At 37.5% G+C, this 18,035-nt stretch overlaps 2 protein-coding genes across 2 annotated transcripts in view; one reads left to right on the plus strand and one right to left on the minus strand.

The window, feature by feature from the left end:
* The first annotated feature begins 39 nt into the window (after window positions 1-39).
* TRMT61B (tRNA methyltransferase 61B) lies at window positions 40-13,450 on the plus strand. The gene is made up of 9 exons (XM_027554460.1): window positions 40-117; window positions 305-1,120; window positions 1,413-1,493; window positions 3,694-3,796; window positions 7,136-7,326; window positions 11,338-11,429; window positions 11,934-12,133; window positions 12,868-12,945; window positions 13,030-13,450. The coding sequence occupies exons 1-9, from the start codon at window positions 40-42 to the stop codon at window positions 13,071-13,073; spliced, it is 1,683 nt and encodes a 560-aa protein (XP_027410261.1). The 3' UTR covers window positions 13,074-13,450.
* SPDYA (speedy/RINGO cell cycle regulator family member A) overlaps window positions 13,113-18,035 on the minus strand; it is a 39,682-nt gene continuing 34,759 nt past the window's right edge. Inside the window, exon 7 of the mRNA XM_027555762.1 lies at window positions 13,113-13,418. Coding sequence (XP_027411563.1) covers window positions 13,330-13,418 — 89 coding nt within the window. The 3' untranslated portion in view covers window positions 13,113-13,329. The remainder of the gene's footprint in view (window positions 13,419-18,035) is intronic.

Genomic DNA, 18,035 nt, shown 5'->3' on the forward strand with positions numbered 1-18,035 from the left:
TCTCATGGCCAGTTTTACTGAGCGACGTTCCTGTTCCTGATGACTAGCGAGCTAACTCTGATACAAGACTTCAGCTTAGACAGCGCTTTGACAGCTTGTGTCTCTGTTAATCCTCTTGTACCCGGACGAGGCTGGTGGAGATGTGTCAGCGGTCAATTGTTTAGTCTGAACACATTCCAAAGAGGAAAACGCGCCCCCGCGCAGGAAAGGGACACACTCATAGGACAGTTAGTCAGCGAGGACGGGCGGCCACCTCGCGCCCTTTGGAGACAGGCGCGGTAGCCGAGCTCTTCCCGCTCAATAGTTGTCCAGCCGCGGGAGGCTGCGTCACTGCTACGCGCAGCGAGAGGCGGAGCCTCGCCGGGCCTTCCGTCACTCGCCTGCGACTGCGCCTGCGCGGATCGTCATGCTGTCAACGAGGTGTGTGGGTCAGGTCCTACTACCGCTGCGGCTCCTCCAGAGGTTTCCAGGATTTAGGACCTGTCTCTTCCTGCGCCGCCTTGGGCGAGAGTCCTTCGAGAGAGGCCGGTTACTGTGTTTTAAGGCCTCACCTAGAGACACGGGAAATGAAGAAAGAGAGAGCGAGGCGGCACAGAGGAAAGCCCCAGGCGCAGACTCGCCTCCATCTGTCCCTTCCCGCGTCCGGGGACTTGGGACCAGATGTCTGTCGTCTCTGGAAAGCCTCGGACTCCCGACTCCGCGAGAGGAGTCACCCCCTCAAGAGAGCGAGGTCTCAAGTGGAGAACAGGGCCAGTCGGATCCTGCACACCCGGGATCCAGGAGTCCCTCAGTGCCCGCCTTGGTCCAGCCTGCCACCAAGGACGAAATCCTTCACGTCTCCTCTTCCTGGTCCGCTTCCAGAGTGGTGCCTTTTCGGGTTGGGGAGCTGATTTTAGCTGAGACTGGGAAGAGAGAAACACAATTTAAAAAATTATTTAGGTTGAGCAACGCCGGACACTTAAATAGTAATTGGGGGACAGTCCCGTTCAGCGAGATCGTGGGTAAGTTCCCCGGCCAGATTCTGAGGAGTTCCTCTGGTAAGCACTTCATGCTGAGGAGGCCGGCATTGGAGGATTATGTGTTACTGATGCAAAGAGGGCCTGCCATAACGTATCCTAAGGTAATGCCATGGGAGTTACTAAGAGCAAAACGGATGCAGTACTACAGACCTGATTAATGTACTTAAAGCACCTCTCAGAATATTTCAAGTTTCTATTCTCACTTTTTTTTTAAACCAATGGCTGTAACTTTTGCATATTTTTGATTTCTAATTCTAGGAAGAAACAGCCAGATTTTAATTTTAACTTGGGAGCCTTGATTCTCTGATCTGTAAAATGACTTACTATTATGGAGTGATGTGGACTTACTAGGCATTTAATAAGAATGTACATTTATTCCCCATAATACTTAAGTTTGCAGGTTCAGCCTTCAAGAGAATGTTGAACTCTTGGGGTGATATCTCTGGTGATATTTTAAGCATCATACTTAATGAGGTAAGTTATTAGAGGTTGTTGTTCAGTCATTAAGCTGTGGCCGACTCCTTGCAACTCCACGGACTGCAGCATGCCAGGCTTCCCTGCCCTTCACTGTCTCCCTTAGTTTGCTCAAACTCATGTCCATTGATTCCGTGATGCTATCCAACCATCTCATTCTGTTTCCCCCTTCTCCTCCTGCCCTCAATCTTTCCCAGCATTAGGATTTTTTCCCAATGATTCCACTCTTCACATCAGGTGACCAAAATATATTTTATCAACAAAAAATGCTTTTATCATTAGGGAAAAATGTTTGTATTAAAACAGCTAAAATTAGACACTAAACATAAAAGGGATATTCTTTAAAGGAAATTACCTACCAATTCCTTGTTACAGTCTTATATCTATTGCTAGTGGATTATTTTAATCATTCATCATAGTCACTGTCCTTGAGTAGAATATTCATTTGTAATTATAGCAACTCTTCCTCCAGTCCTAGATGAAGAATCATTCATTATTTCTTCAGCAAGTAACCACCAACTTTATACATTCAGGGCACTATTTTAGGGACGTATAGTGGTGAACTATAGTCCTTGCTCTCAACATAGACCATATGTCCTAGAGCAATGGTCCCCAACCTTTTTGGCACCAGGGACCGGATTCATGGAAGGCAATTTTTCCACAGACTGGGGGCGGGGTGGGAGGCAGTGTTTTCAGGTTGGTTTAAGCACATTATGTTTATCGTGCATTTATTTCTATCATTATTACATTGTGATATATAATGAAGTGTTTCTATGTCTTATATGAAAGAGCCAAGGAAACAGAACTGCTTCTCGTGGGCATTTCATTGAAATGATTGCTGGAGCTGCCTCCCACTCCTGTGTGAAATTATTTGTGCCCCCTCCCACCTCTGCTCCCATGTGCCTGACAAATGGGAAAGGATATGTGTGTCTGAAAGACTTTGAATTTGTGACTGAAACTTTTTCAGGAGTACACCTTAAGTATTATGTGTCTATGCATCATTTGCTTCAAGTCTTAGTCCATCATTTCAGAAAATACATTTTGGCTTTCAGCTGGACCACTGTACCTGTTAAATATTAATAGTTTCTTATGCAGCCAAACCCATATTTAATACACAGTTTTTTTGTGATTCAACAGAGGATCCTATTTTTTTTAGAATTTTCACGGCAGCTTTTCCCAGAGAAGAAAAAGATAGTAAAAACTTAATTGATATGTTACTTATTAGCAACTTCGAAAGGTTTGCTCTTGGGGGGAATGATGAAATAAATGCTAACATTTACATTTTTCTCTCTATAGCATTTATAACAAATAGTATAACAGTCAACTGTTATAACTGTTTGGGAGTTCAGCATCAGTGTTACTTGCCCACTTAATTCCTGGCTGTGTGACTTTGGGCAAATTACTTAACCTTTCTGATTTCTCATCCTTATAATGGCAATGGTGACCATTTTCTCATTATTATTCTGATTAAACAAGATAATATTTGAAAGCAGTTTGCGTAGTTAACAGAAGCCTGGCACCTGGTGAAGTTGCAATAAACAGCTATTACTACTATCATCCATGATATTCCTGTTAACAAAACAATTCTTTAGTTATAAAGTTTGGCAAATATGTCCTGTCTGTTCCTGGTATCCTAATTCTAAATGAGAATTCATCATTTAATGCAGATTATGTAATAACTTCCTAACTTGTCTTTCTGCCTCTAATTTTTCTCAGTTCTAGTACATCCTATATTGCCCTGACAGATTAATCTTTATAAAGTGCCATTTATATTACCTCAGTGACACATCCTAGTTACTTACCATGTTAAGTTTAAATGCTTTAGCCTGGATTCAGATAAGCAAACTGTGTTTTATTCTACCTCTTTTTTGTTGAAAGCTGTCCCTACCTTGTGACTGTTTCCTTACATTTTCTATGTCTTTAAGCTAGGGTAGTCTGCTGATTTCTCTTTCTCAGAGCTCTCAATGTTACTTATTGTCTGTAATTTCAATATTATACTTAAGTCCTTCTGTATTTGCTAGTTGATTCCTCAATCTCTCATTTTGTCAAGTAAACTATAAACTTTTGGTAGAAAGGGCCAAAGTTTAATCCTTTTTTTCCCCCTCCACTTTTCTCCAAGCCCAACATGGTATTTGAAGGAGTAGGTGCTTAGTATGTATTTATTGGCCACACAATCACCCTTGCTGTATTTCAATCATAGGATATAAATATGATACTGTCGATGATGAATATCCACCCAGGTGATACTGTTTTGGAAGCTGGCTCGGGCTCTGGTGGAATGAGCTTATTTTTATCCAAAGCAGGTAAGAGACTAGGGTAAATGAATTGAATTTAGATGACAAAGAAAACATTCAATCTGTTCATAATAACAGAAAGTTAAATAGATACAGATGTTTCAGAAAATGTTCACGTAACTTTGTGATAGAGAGCATTCTCCTTGAAATCAAATGTAAGCAATGATTTTTCTATTTTGTACATTTATTCAAGTCATTTTCTGTCTAACCCTCTCTCTGCTTTCTATTTGCCCCTTCCATGCTTTTTGTTTTTTTAACTGAAATTTTTATTAGAACATAACACAGCTGCAGAAAAGTGCACAGATCATTAGTGTATACCTCAGTGAATTTTTATGTAGTGACCACACTCATGTCTGGAGAAGGAAGTGGCAACCCACTCCAGTATTCTTGCCTGGAGAATCCCATGGACGGAGGAGTCTGGTGGGCTATAGTCCACGGGGTCGCAAAGAGTCGGACACGACTGAATGACTTCACTCACTCACTCACACTCATGTAGTTATTACTCAGATCAAGATAGGGAATATTATTGTACTATTGAAACCTTCTCAAATCCCTCTCAGTCCTTATCCTATCCAAAGGTAGAAGGTAACCACTACTCTGACTTTAATCACCATTGATGAGTTTTGCCTGTTTTGAATCTTACATAAAAGGAATCCTTTAGTACTGTATTCTTTTGAATCAGGTTACTTTCATTCAACATTCTGTTTGTGAGGTTCAGTCACTGCATGTAGCAGTGGTTATTTCATTTTAGTTGCCATTTTATAAGTAAAGCACAGTTTATCCGTTCTGCTGTTGATGGGCAGTTGAGTTGAATGTTGTAAACAGTGCTCCAGTGCTCCTCTGAACGTTCTTGTGTACATGTACACATGTACACAAACGTGTACATGTTTTTGTTGATAATAGTGCCAAATGAATACTCAGTATCAGAAACTATAGAAGGGGGAAAAGGGCTGTCAGCTGCTGGGGAAGAGTCATATACTACTAGAGGCAAAGAATTATCATTGTTCATGAATAAATTAATTAAACTATTACTAAAACTAGATCATGAAGAATTTTCCTTTCTTAGAGAAAGTCTCTAAAAATTGTCAGTTGGTTAAAGTACTGCTTGAAGGTCAAAAATCAAGAGGTATATAGTAAACATATCTGTTCATGTTACCTCCACTTGAATTCTGGTTACTGTTGTTGTAGCTGATTACTGCTCCTTCTGGCCACTGAATTCCTCTGATTGTCAAGGTTGCTTTGGCTTGTTTGACTGCCTCTGCATTGTTCCCTTTCTCACCTAATAATAGACAGCACTCTCTTTGGATAAATTTTTTTTAAAAAGATCATTCACGTTTTTATTAGTGCATTCTTTTTTAGCTAATAAACATTGTTAGAGCAGTTGTAGGTGTATGTAGATTTTATATGTATGTATGTAGGTGTATGTAGGTGTAGGGTAGATTTTATAAAGATTACAGATAGACATATACTGAATTAAACTTAAACCTTTTGTTTTTTTACCTAATGTCATCACATACAAACATAATCCAGCTTATACTGGGTGAGGAAATTCATTTTGGGCTCCTCACATCTTTTGTTGTACTCTTTTCTGTGCATAGTTAAAGGCAGCCATTTCTTCACAGTCTGTGACTGATTCCTAAATGCATTTGACAAAGTGAATTTATAAAAGTTTGTGAGATAGGAGTATCCATATTTCTAATACCTATAGTGTTGGAGGAGTGTCACTTAGCATGAATAATCCCAACCTATGAATGATCAAGAAACCATTGCTGTTTACCTTCAGGATGGATATTTTTGCTCCATAATTTTCTAAACGGTTAGCTTATGCTGCTATTAACATTAATTTGTATCCCTTGAGAACATGATGAATTACAGCTGGACTTACATTTTTAAAGACACGTGCTGGAATTTAAACTCATTTTAACTATAGACTGATTGACCTGGGACAGCCTCCAAATCAAATCACCTCATATAGAGAAGGATAGAAAATTAATTGCTGTATTTAAAATGTAGTAGTTTTCTGTGAAACTGCAGTGTTACTATGATAGTTTGAAAGTTTCTCAGACACACACAAAAATACAAGTATCTTTGAAAGTGAAGTGAAAGTGGCTCAGTCTTGTTTGACTGTTTGTGACCCTATGGACTATACAGGGAGAAGGCAATGGCACCCCACTCCAGTACCCTTGCCTGGAAAATCCCATGGACGGAGGATCCTGGTAGGCTGCAGTCCATGCTAAGGGTCGGACACGACTGAGTGACTTCACTTTCACTTTTCACTTTCATGCATTGGAGAAGAAAATGGCAACCCACTCCATTGTTCTTGCCTGGAGAATCCCAGGAATGGGGGAGCCTGGTGGGCTGCCATCCATGGGATCACACAGAGTCGGACACGACTGAAGTGACTTAGCAGCGGGACTATACAGTCCATGGAATTCTCCAGGCCAGAATACTGGAGTGAGTAGCCTTTCCCTTCTCCATGGGATCTTCCCAACACGGGGATTGAACCCAGGGCTCCCACATTGCAGGCGGATTCTTTACCAGCCGAGCCACAAGGGAAGCCCCAAGTATTTTTAAGTATCCAAAAGGCCTAACTTCATCCTAACAAAAGACATGCAAGTTAAAACTACAGTGATAAACTGTATGCAATTTTTAGGTTGATACAAAGTTTGATAACTCTGTTGGAGGAAGTATGGAGAAATAGGCACTCTTAATACATTATTGGTCAAATGTAAATTGGTATCATCTTTTTGGAGAACAATTTGGTAATAATTTTCAAAGTAAAAAAAATTCACATATCCTTTGAGTTAGCAATTCCATTTTTAGGACTTTATCCTATATATATAAATGGCTTATGTTTACAAAGACCTAGGCAAAATAATTGTCACTGCGATATTGTTTGTGATAGCTAAGACGAGAAACAAGCTAAATGTTCTTTGGCAGGTGACTGGTTAAAAAACATAGCCGTACAAGGGAACATAATAGCTCTTTTAAAAAATTCAATAGATTGTTAATCACTGAAATGCCATTGGTAAATAAGAAGAAAGGTAAGTATGTATGATGGGAAAGGACAGTATGTATGATGGGAACCTGTGTTAAAAACAGAAAAAGAGATACTTGCACACTTGTAGAGGCACCGACTATCTTGGGAAGGGTAAATAACTGTGGTGATATGGTTGCCTCTGAAGAGGGAGACTGACTGGGGATTTGGGATAGGATAGAGACTTTTGTAACCTTGAACCATTTGAATTATTTTTTCACATCCATGTAATATCTTTGAAAAATAAATTTTTGACATTTTTAATAAACTGACTTATACTATGTACTGTCATAATTTTTTTTTAAATTAAGTTGGATCACAAGGACGAGTCATAAGTTTTGAAATTCGAAAGGACCACCACAAACTGGCTATGAAGAATTATAGACACTGGCGTGATTCATGGAAAATAAGTCATGTAGAAGAGTGGCCAGACAATGTAGATTTTATTCATAAGGATATTTTAGGAGCAACCGAAGACATACAATCTTTAACATTTGATGCGGTAAGTTTTCTAAAGTGGGTCCTATGATATTACCTAATACTGAGTACAAAAAAAACAAAGACCACACTTCTTTTGTATGGAAAAGGATCTTCGTTATTTGTCCCATTTCCATTTCTAAGAGTGGGGGGAATATTTTCCTTTAATATCATGGTGGGATTTAGGGCAGAGATATATAGTGAATTAGGTGCCAGAGTTGTTAATAAATGTGCCTGTGGCATGAGTGCCATGCTCAGCCACTTCAGTTGTATCCGACTCTTTGCGACCCCATGGACTGTAACTTGCAAAGTTATGTGAAGCAAGAACTTCCAGAGGCACAGCTGGGTTTAGAAAAGGCAGAGGAACCAGAGATCAAATTGCCAAAATTTGCTGGATCATAGAAAAAGCAAGGGAATTCCAGAAAAACACCTACTGCTGTTTCATTGACTATGCTAAAGCCTTTGACTGTGTGGATCACAACAAACTGGAAAACTGTTAGAGAGATGGGAATACCAGACCATCTTACCTGTCTGCGGGTCAAGAAGCAACAGTAAGAATCTTATATGGAAAAACTGACTTGTTCAAAATTGAGAAAGGAGCATGACAAGGCTGTTTATTGTCACCCTGTTTAACTTATATACAGAGTCCATCATGTGAAATGCCAGGCTGAATGAGTTACAACCTGGAATCAGTATTTCCGGAGAGATATCAACAACCTCAGATATGCAGATGATACCACTTTAATGGCAGAAAATGAGGAGGAACTTCATTCTTTTGATGAGGGTGAAAGAGGAGAGTGAAAAAGGCAGCTTAAAACTCAAAATTAAAAAAACTAAGATCATGGCATCCAGTGCCACCACTCCATGGCAAATAGAAGGGGAAAAATTTGAAACAGTGATAGATTTCCTCTTCTTGGGCACTAAAATCACTGTGGATGGTGACTGCAGCCATGAAATTAGATGACTGCTTCTTGGCCAGAAAACTATGACAAACCTAGATGGTGTATTAAAAAGCAAAGAGATCACTTTGCCAACAAAAGTCCATATAATCGAGGCTATGGTCTTTCCAGTAGCCATGTATGGATGTGAGAGCTGGACAATAAAGAAGACTGAGTGACGAAGAATTGATGTCTTTGAACTGTGGTGCTGGAGAAGACAATTGAGAATCTCTTGGACAGCAAGGAGATCAAACCAGTCAATCTTAAAGGAAATCAACCCTGAATACTCATTGGAAGGACTGATGCTGAAGCTGAAGCTCCAATCCTTTGGCCACCTGATGCAAAACAAGCTGTCTCACTGGAAAAGACCCTGATGCTGGGAAAGATTGAAGGCAGAGGAAGAGTGTGAGAAAGGGTGAGATGGGGGTTGGCATCACTGATTCAGTGAATAAACTTGGGCAAACTTTGGGAGATGGTGAGAGACAGGGAAGCCTGGTGTGCTACAGTCCATGGAGTTGCAGAGTTGGACACAACTGGGCTACTGAACAACAACAGACATTGAATATAGTTCCCTGTGTTATACAGTAGTCTAATCTGTTTGTGTCTGGCAATCCCAAACTCCTACTTCATCGCTCCCACCTGTTTCTCATTTGGTAACCATAAGTTTGGTTTCTATGCATTAGCAGTAGGATGAATTTGAGAAATACTGAGAGATAGATTTGTAGGACTGGGTAATTTTAATCCAAACAGAAGCATCATAACCCTACAGATTCTCAAAAGAGAATTCAAGGTAAAGAAAATAATGACTCTAAATTTCTGATTTGAGTGGCTAATGAATGGTAATATTGTTGGCCGAGTATAAATAAGAGCTTTGGATTGGCAGGCTGCTTGGTAGTCTGACTTTTGGTCCTTGTCAATAATATAATAAGACTACAATCAAAGAAATCCATTTATGTCTACAGTGTTGGCCCCTTGATTAGTCATTGAGATCTTTACTTGGATATCTAATAGGCATCTTAAACTCATGTCTAAATCTGAATTTTCAAATATTTCTCCCCAAGCTTGTTCTTCCCATTGTCTTAGTCATTTTCCTCAATAGTAAATGAGGAAAATTTACTCCATTCTTTCAGTAGCTTAAGCTAAAAACATTGAATTTATCCTTACTTCTCTCATATCTCACAGCCAATCCTAATTCTAATTGGCTCTGTCTTATCACATTCAATGCTATTTGCTATTGCAAGGCTTTCCTTGCCCAAGTCAGAATATATGTAAGGCCACTGAATTATACAGTTGAAATGACAAGTTTTATGGTATGTTTACCACACTCAAAAAAGTTTAAAAAGTCAGACCATGTCTAAAACTCTCCAGTGGCTTCTCTCTTCATGAATAAAGCTAAAAGTCTGTAAAATTCTGCATAATTTTTCCCTCCCCCATTTCCACCACATCCCCATCATCTGAGAACTCTTCTCTTGCCACTTTCCCACTTTTGTCCCCACTGCAGCGATAGTGGCCTTCTCAGTTCAGTTCAGTTCAGTTGCTCAGTCGTGTCCGACTCTTTGCGACCCCATGAATCGCAGCACGCCAGGCCTCCCTGTCCATCACCAACTCCCGGAGTTCACTCAAACTCACGTCCATCAAGTCGATGATGCCATCCAGCCATCTCATCCTCTGTCGTCCCCTTCTCCTCCTGCCCCCAATCCCTCCTAGCATCAGAGTCTTTTCCAATGAGTCAACTCTTCGCATGAGCTGGCCAAAGTACTGGAGTTTCAGCTTTAGCATCATTCCTTCCAAAGTGGCCTTCTCAGACTCATCAAATACGCTTCAGCCTCAGAGCAGTTGTATTTGCTCTTCTCTCCATCTGGAGTACACTCCCCCCCTAAATTTCCACAGGGTGAGCTTAATCACTTTCTTCAGGTCTCTCCATGACCAGCTTATGTATAAAATAGCACTTCCTTTCCTTGCCCTGTCACTCTATCCTTCATTTCTCCTTTATAATCTTGTAGTTCATGTCACTCATTACTCTCTGAATTACATATTTATTGAATTTTTGTTTAATGCCTATCCCTTAATTAGAATATAAGTTCCTATGAAACAAAATAGAACATAAGCTCCCATTTTATTTTTACCACTTAGCAAGATACTTGGCACATGGAAGTTGCCCAATAAATATTTGGTTAATAAATTATTAATGAATGATGACCCATTATTTTAAAAAAAATGTGAACAGAATACTTTCTAATTTAGTAAATTTAAGGATGTACCAACTAGATTAGATTTCTGGAGTTATCAGTAAGTCAGTTGTTTTCTATTTTGGCTATTTATTTTTGTTTTCAATGAAATTTTTTTGAAAATTTCACTTACTCATTGTATTCATTTGACATCTTTTGAGTATATAGCCTTGTATTCTGCAATTGAATGAAGAGTAAAGAAATAAGGGACATGATTCTTATATTTTAGAATCTCTAATATTCAGAAGTTTTCTTTTGAACATAAAAATACATATTTGAGATAGTGTGAATTTCTATTGCAAAAGGCTAAAATAAAGCATTGAAATTTTATATATACAGTGGACCTTTGAACAACACAAAGTTTAGAGGCAACAATCCTGCTTGCAGTCAGAAATCTGAGTATAACTTACAGTCAGGACTGAACCTCTCCATAGTTCCATTCCAAGAGTTCTACATCTTCAGATTTAACCAACTGCAGATCGTGTAGTTCTGTAGTGTTTACTATTGAAAAAATCCTTGTGTAAGTGGACCTGCGCAGTTCAAATCCATGTTGTTCAAGGGGCAACTCTGTGTGTGTTTATGTGTATGTATAAAAGTAGCTAAAGATTCCTGTATTATCAATATTGTCAAGTACAAGACTTGGCATTACAGTTTTTATGTAGTCAAGAATTATGATAAAATGTATAATAATAAATGTGCCTTTTTGAGAGAAGTAAAATGATCATCATCAGTACTGTATTCTAAAAAGTGAAATACTTTAACTGGCTATTTTAACTGCTTTCCCAAAGTGTATCATTTCACCACAATAAGAAAAGAAAATACATGCTTTATTTAAACAAAACTCAGTCTGATTCTCTTTACCCACTATAGGTAGCTTTGGATATGTTGAATCCTCAAGTTGCTTTGCCTGTTTTATTCCCAAATCTTAAACAGGGTGGTATATGTGCTGTATATCTAGCAAAGTGAGTAATGTGACTATTCTTTTTTGTAATGTTATTTTTTTTAATTTATTTTTAATTGGAGGATAATTGCTTTACAATATTGTGTTGGTTTCTGCCATATATCAGCATAAATCAGCCATAGTTAAATGTTATTTTAAACACACTTTTGTTTTAAATATTAGGCTAAAATGTTCATTTTGTAACTGAGTTAGATATATATTTTATCTCATAAAACTGTTATGAAAGAGCATATGTCCCAAATTTAGTTATATTTCTGGTTAAATCATCCTTTACATAAACAGTGATATAAGATGGCTATTTCTTCTGACAATTTAGAAGAAAAGTTTTTAAAAGTGTAATCTATATTTTTTTATTTAGTATTCTCTTCTGTGCCCTAACTTGCATTGTTACTGTTTTCCTCCTGTCTTGATTTAAGTATAGCATTTAAATTGGGATAAGAGGTATAGTGAACTTAAAGTTATTGCTGTAGTAGAAGTTTAAAGTACTTTTTCACTTTTTTGAAAGCATCACACAGGTTATTGAACTTTTAGATGGAATTCGCATCTGTGAACTTGCCCTCTCATGTGAAAAGATAAGTGAAGTTATTGTCAGAGATTGGTTGGTTTGCCTTGCAAGACAGAAAAATGGAATTTTAGCTCAAAAAGTAGAACCTAAAATCAACACAGACTTACAAGCACACTCTCAAGAAAAAATTAGAATTGAAGGTGAGATGTTTCAATATGATGACCATGGTGAGCTTCAATTCTATTTTATGCATGTGTCTGCAATAATAAATGGAGAATATATTCCTGAGTGTATGAGCAATACATTATAAAAGTATTTCTCAGGAATTTATTATTTTATCCTATGGAAATTGAAATGTATTTATTCTATTAAGTTAAAATCTCTAAGAGAAAGAATCATGACTTTTCCTGCCTTTTATGTAAAACTCTGATACCTTTGAAGAATTGAACTTCTTAAAATATTCATATTTGTGACAAGGGGGTTGGTTTATGAAATACACTAAAGAATGTTTTAAATTTAGATCAGTGATTATCACTGAAGGGAAAGAATTCAATAGGACTTGGTATGCAAATAGCTAAAATTCCAAAATGCAACTTCTAGTATGCTGCTGGAATTTTTCCAAGAACTAAATTTAGTTCCTTATTGTATGTACACATTATTTAGACTATAAACAAGTTTTCAGTCATCTATAGATTTATGATATGAGCTTATTCATTTGGTAATAAAACCATATATAAAGTTTATCATGTAATCCTCGACAAGTTGTTTCTGTAAGATAACTGTCAGAATAGCTCCAAAACAAACACTATACTAAAACAAAAAACTGAGAGAAAAAACTTACAAGAAAGGGACAGTAATTTGTTGTTTAACACTTTTGTAAACCAACTGTCAAATATTTTATGTAGCTTATAATACGTATTTTGTTCTATAACAGAAGAATCACATTCTGATTTTCCCTATGGATCATTTCCCTATATTGCTAGACCTATACACTGGCAAATCGGTCATACAGGTGAGTAGTTTTTTTCAGGCTATATTATATGGTGTTTTCTTCTCATTATTGCAATCACCTTACCTTTTTCTCCCCTTAATTTAGCTTTTCTTGTCAAGTTGAGGAAGTGCAAACCACAACTTAACTGAGTACCTCAGATAACAACTGATTTGAAGACTTGAAAAGTATCAAAATAGAACTTTTTATTGAAAATCACTACTTTCATAGATTGGTATTTTTAACTATCACTATGATTTGTATAACTTTTACATGTAACTTTGAAAAGTAATAAAAGCTGGAGAAACATGTAACATTTCAAAACTGCTTAAATGTCCCATTTTGACACTTGTCTTGCAGTTTGGCATTTTGTAGTAAATGATTCCAAGTTGGTTTAGTTGAGCCATTTCATTCTTCACTTCCTGTAAACCACTCCATAGATTTGTCTTTCTTCATGAAATTAGTTTTCTTTTCTTTCTTTGATTGATGGTCATTGGCTACCAAAATAAAATATGCATTTTGAGGTAAATTTTATGTATCTGTGTATTTTAAATATATACCTTAATGGCTTGTATCTTAAAAAATAACAAGTCTAGGCTATAGTAAATAATAAAGAAAAAAACTGATAATGATATCACTATCTTTAAAATTGTAACAAAAGATGTCACAATTCTTGAATCTCTTTTGCCCTTCACAGAATTATTTTAACAGTTTGAAAGAACATCAGAATTATTCTGTTGTTATATAAGTCAAATGTTTGGGGAGTTCCCTGGTGGTCCAGTTGTTAGAGCTTGGCACTTTCACTGCCATGGCCCAGGTTTAATCCCTGGTCAGGGTACTAAAATCTTATAAGCTGCATTATGCAGCTAAAAAAAAGTTTGGAGAGATACACTTTATAAATATGAACTAATTAGGACTAGATTTTATTATTCATAGGCACCAGTCATTTAGCATTTACCATGTGCCTTACATGTCTTAAGGACTTTATAATGTCTTTCTATTTAATATGTGTTGCTCATCCTTGAGGTTATCCATATTTTACAGATAAACATAAGCTCATGGTTATTGTTTAAATATAGATTTTTATAGGTTTTGAAGTAGTAGTGCCTGTAAGGATAAATGCTACTTATCTCTTAGGCTAGAACTACTTAATATACATATCCTAAAAAACATTTTACATACTTTTCATTATGTGGAAAAATCTAGTCTAAAATCTCTGCCTTGATTTTACACCTTATCATAGAGATGGACATTAAAGAAAATCACACAAATATAAAACCAGAACTGTTATAAATGCTTCAGCAAAGTACAGGATACAATAGAGATTTTGCTCAGGTAAAGTAATTACCTGTGCAAGTGACAACTGAGCCAAGACCTGAAGGGTAATTACAGAGTTAATTACAGCAAGGGAAATGAGCACAAAAAGGGTCAGTGATATTGCAGTTGACTGAAAGAGACTGAAAAGAAGGTAGGGGTCAAGCCATGCAGGATCTTGTAAACCTGTTATGGAGTTGGTCTAACCCAAGAAAAATGGGGTGCTACTGAAGGATTTAGTGAAGTAAGGGGTAACATGCTTAGATCTGTGTTTTGAAAAAAAATCACTTTGGTTGCATTTAGAGAACTGATTAAATCACAAGCAGAGAAGTCTTCTCATACTATTTCTGTGTGGTATCTGAACACTCATATAATAATAATGGCTTTAAAGTTTTTATAACATTTCCAGGTGTATAGAAGTTCTAATATACATTTTTAAATTCCATCATGGAATACTCCCCATTCTTCTGCCCTTCTATTTAACTGCTAGTGAAATTCTGTCCTTCATTTATTGTTTTGAACGCAGGCCCTAATTGTACTTTTTGGAGAAGGGGATGACTTAAAGAAGAGAGAAAAGTTGTGCTTTCTCCTGTTTCATGTAGAATAATTGGTTTGGTACACTGCTCAGTAGACGTTGAACTGCACAAGACCTAACAGTGTCGATTCTAATAATGAGTTGAAAACAAAACTACAGAAGAAAATAAACATTTATTTGTATATTTAATCAAAGTCCAGTTTAAGCCCTTTATCCATCTGTTCATTGAATACTAAGCATCTTTATAATTCAGTTTGTAGGACAGATGCCCTCTTCTAAAGTTAGTTTTCTCGGTTCATGTCTGCCCCTCATTTTACCATAAAATACTCCTAAAGATCTGTGACTGACTCACAACTGTCTTCCTAGTAACTTCCAGAAGTCCTGACTTTTCTACCCAGTAAATGGTCAGTAAAAGTTTGCTGATGGCTTTGAAGCCTACACTGGAGCAGGTATTATTTCATCAATGTTGACTTGGTTGTTCTAGGGGGAAATGTAAGTATATAGCTCATGGACTGTGGAAAACTTTGATTTTGAACTTACTTCAGAATCAGTAGGAAAGTTAAGTTTCAGTTTCCGTGTTTATGCAAAAGCAGGTATTTTTTAAAAGTCTGTTAGCAGTGTCTGAGTATTTAAAGGAAGGAAAAACCATTAAATGGGAAATTTCATACTAATACATAGTGTACAACTATGAGGTCATTAGAAGTAATATACAACTAGGAATGGTGGAAGAGGAGAGAATCTAAAAAATTATTGTAAAGGAAGAACCAGATAAGCTGGTGGTTCACTGGATGTAAAGGGAGAGAAGCTATATATACTCAAACTTTCATCCACTGTTCCGAAGCCCTTTCCCTTATTTCTCTGGGCTGAACAGGATTCAGTCAACACCCAGCTCATAAATTACTTCCTTGGAACAGCCTTCACTATGTCTCTTACCCTGCAGAGTTAATTTTGAAATCTTTTGTGCTTGTAAATGTTGATTATATAATTAGCATTGGTAATTTATAAGCCCTGATTATGCCTTCACTAAGGATTTTAAAATGGGATGACTAGAACAGTGGTAATGACAAAAGTAAATAAGCAAATTCAGACAATGATTTATTTTTGAGAGAAAATTATTTGCTTTTAGATTATATAGCAGTTGGAATGTCTCATGCCTGTCTACATGACCCAGGAGTAAGGTCTGGTGTATTGCTTTCTTTCCCTTGACTTCACTCTAAACTCTGGGGAGTCCTCAGATAATACATAATAATATGTACCCATGTTTCAGATAGATTAGCCTAGGTGCCATAGGCTTAAAATAGGTAATTTAGTTGGTATAAACATGTACTATCTCTTCAGATAAAACTGGGTTCCATCTTGGTGTTTTTGTTGTTGCTGTTTTACTATGCAACTGTGACTTTTCTGAGTTTGTTTATTCAGCAGTAAAATGAATATCATAGTGCCACTTCAGGATTTCTTGGTGGAGTCAAGTGTTAAATGAGAAGGATTTATTTTTGAGGAAAAATTATTTGTTTAAACCTTTATAAGGTAGCTTAGTACATGATTGGTGATTGTGATGCATGTAAATTTGTACAGAAAGCTTCATCTATCTCCCACAACCTTATCAAAATCAACTATTTTATTCTTAATAAATGTTATAAATGTTTACATAAACTTGTTTCTTGAACACATTGTTTTGAGAAAAAAAAATGTTAAGGTAGAAAAACATGATTTTAACCTGAAAAGCAAGAAGTTGCTTGTATTTGAAAGAAGGATGGAAGCATGGATACCATCTATTGCTAGTTTTAGCATAAAAGCCCAGAGCAGAGCATCAGTTCTTTGTATCTCTCCTGGAGAATGAATTGTCTGCAACCACAAACCTTAGGTGATTCCAATAACCTTATGTGAACTGGAGGAAGAGAATTTCGCTGAATAGAGGCCACTACTGGCATCAACAACTGCTAAGGCAGTAAGAGAATGACCACTGTCTTGATAATATCATGTTATCCTTAAACCTCCCCAGCCCCAATTAGCTCACTCTCTTGTTAAACCTGAGGGAAAATGAATATAAATGTTTATTAGTCAAATGTATGTATAAACAATAATTTTTCTTTTTTAATTTTAATTTAAATTTATTTATTTTAATTGGAGGCTAATTACTTTACAATATTGTATTGGTTTTGCCATACATCAACATGAATCCGCCATGGGTGTACACATGTTCCCCATCCTGAACCCCCCTCCCACCTCCCTCCCTGTACCATCCCTCTGGGTCATCCCAGTGTACCAGCCCCAAGCATCCTGTATCCTGCATTGAACCTAGACTGGCGATTAGTTTCTTATATGATATTATACATGTTTCAATGCCATTCTCCCAAATCATCCCACCCTCTCCCTCTCCCACAGAGTCCAAAAGACTGTTCTATACATCTGTGTCTCTTTTGCTGTCTCGCATACAGGGTTATCGTTCAGTTCAGTTCAGTTCAGTCGCTCAGTCTTGTCTGACTCTTTGCGACCCCATGAATCGCAGCACACCAGGCCTCCTTGTCCATCACCAACTCCCGGAGTTCACTCAGACTCATGTCCATCGAGTTGGTGATGCCATCCAGCCATCTCATCCTCTCTTGTCCCCTTCTCCTCCTGCCCACAATCCCTCCCAGCATCAAAGTCTTTTCCAATGAGTCAACTCTTCGCATGAGGTGGCCAAAGTACTGGAGTTTCAGCTTTAGCATCATTCCTTCCAAAGAAATCCCAGGGCTGATCTCCTTCAGAATGGACTGGTTGGATCTCCTTGCAATCCAAGGGACTCTCAAGAGTCTTCCCCAACACCACAGTTCAAAAGCAACAATTCTTCGGTGCTCAGCCTTCTTCACAGTCCAACTCTCACATCCATACACGACCACAGGAAAAACCATAGCCTTGACTAGACGGACCTTTATTGGCAAAGTAACGTCTCTTTTGAATATGCTATCTAGGTTGGTCATAACGTTCCTTCCAAGGAGTAAATGTCTTTTAATTTCATGGCTGCAGTCACCATCTGCAGTGATTTTGGAACCCCAAAAAATAAAGTCTGACACTGTTTCCACTGTTTCTCCATCTGTTTCCCATGAAGTGATGGGACAGGATGCCATGATCTTTGTTTTCTGAATGTTGAGCTTTAAGCCAACTTTTTCACTCTTCACTTTCACCAAGAGGCTTTTTAGTTCCTCTTCACTTTCTGCCATAAGGGTGGTGTCATCTGCATATCTGAGGTTAATGATATTTCTCCCAGCAATCTTGATTCCAG

The sequence above is a fragment of the Bos indicus x Bos taurus genome, chromosome 11 (genome assembly GCF_003369695.1).
Source record: "Bos indicus x Bos taurus breed Angus x Brahman F1 hybrid chromosome 11, Bos_hybrid_MaternalHap_v2.0, whole genome shotgun sequence".
Lineage (NCBI taxonomy): Eukaryota > Metazoa > Chordata > Mammalia > Artiodactyla > Bovidae > Bos > Bos indicus x Bos taurus.

What these genes read in the sequence shown, in the direction of transcription:
- TRMT61B (XM_027554460.1), top strand. Translation starts at nt 40, where the DNA reads ATGACTAGCGAGCTAACTCTGATACAAGACTTCAGCTTAGACAGCGCT. An exon ending in CTTATTTTTATCCAAAGCAG is followed by an intron (nt 3,797 to 7,135) that starts GTAAGAGACTAG and finishes TTTTAAATTAAG; the next exon opens with TTGGATCACAAGGACGAGTC. An exon ending in CTGGCAAATCGGTCATACAG is followed by an intron (nt 12,946 to 13,029) that starts GTGAGTAGTTTT and finishes CCCTTAATTTAG; the next exon opens with CTTTTCTTGTCAAGTTGAGG.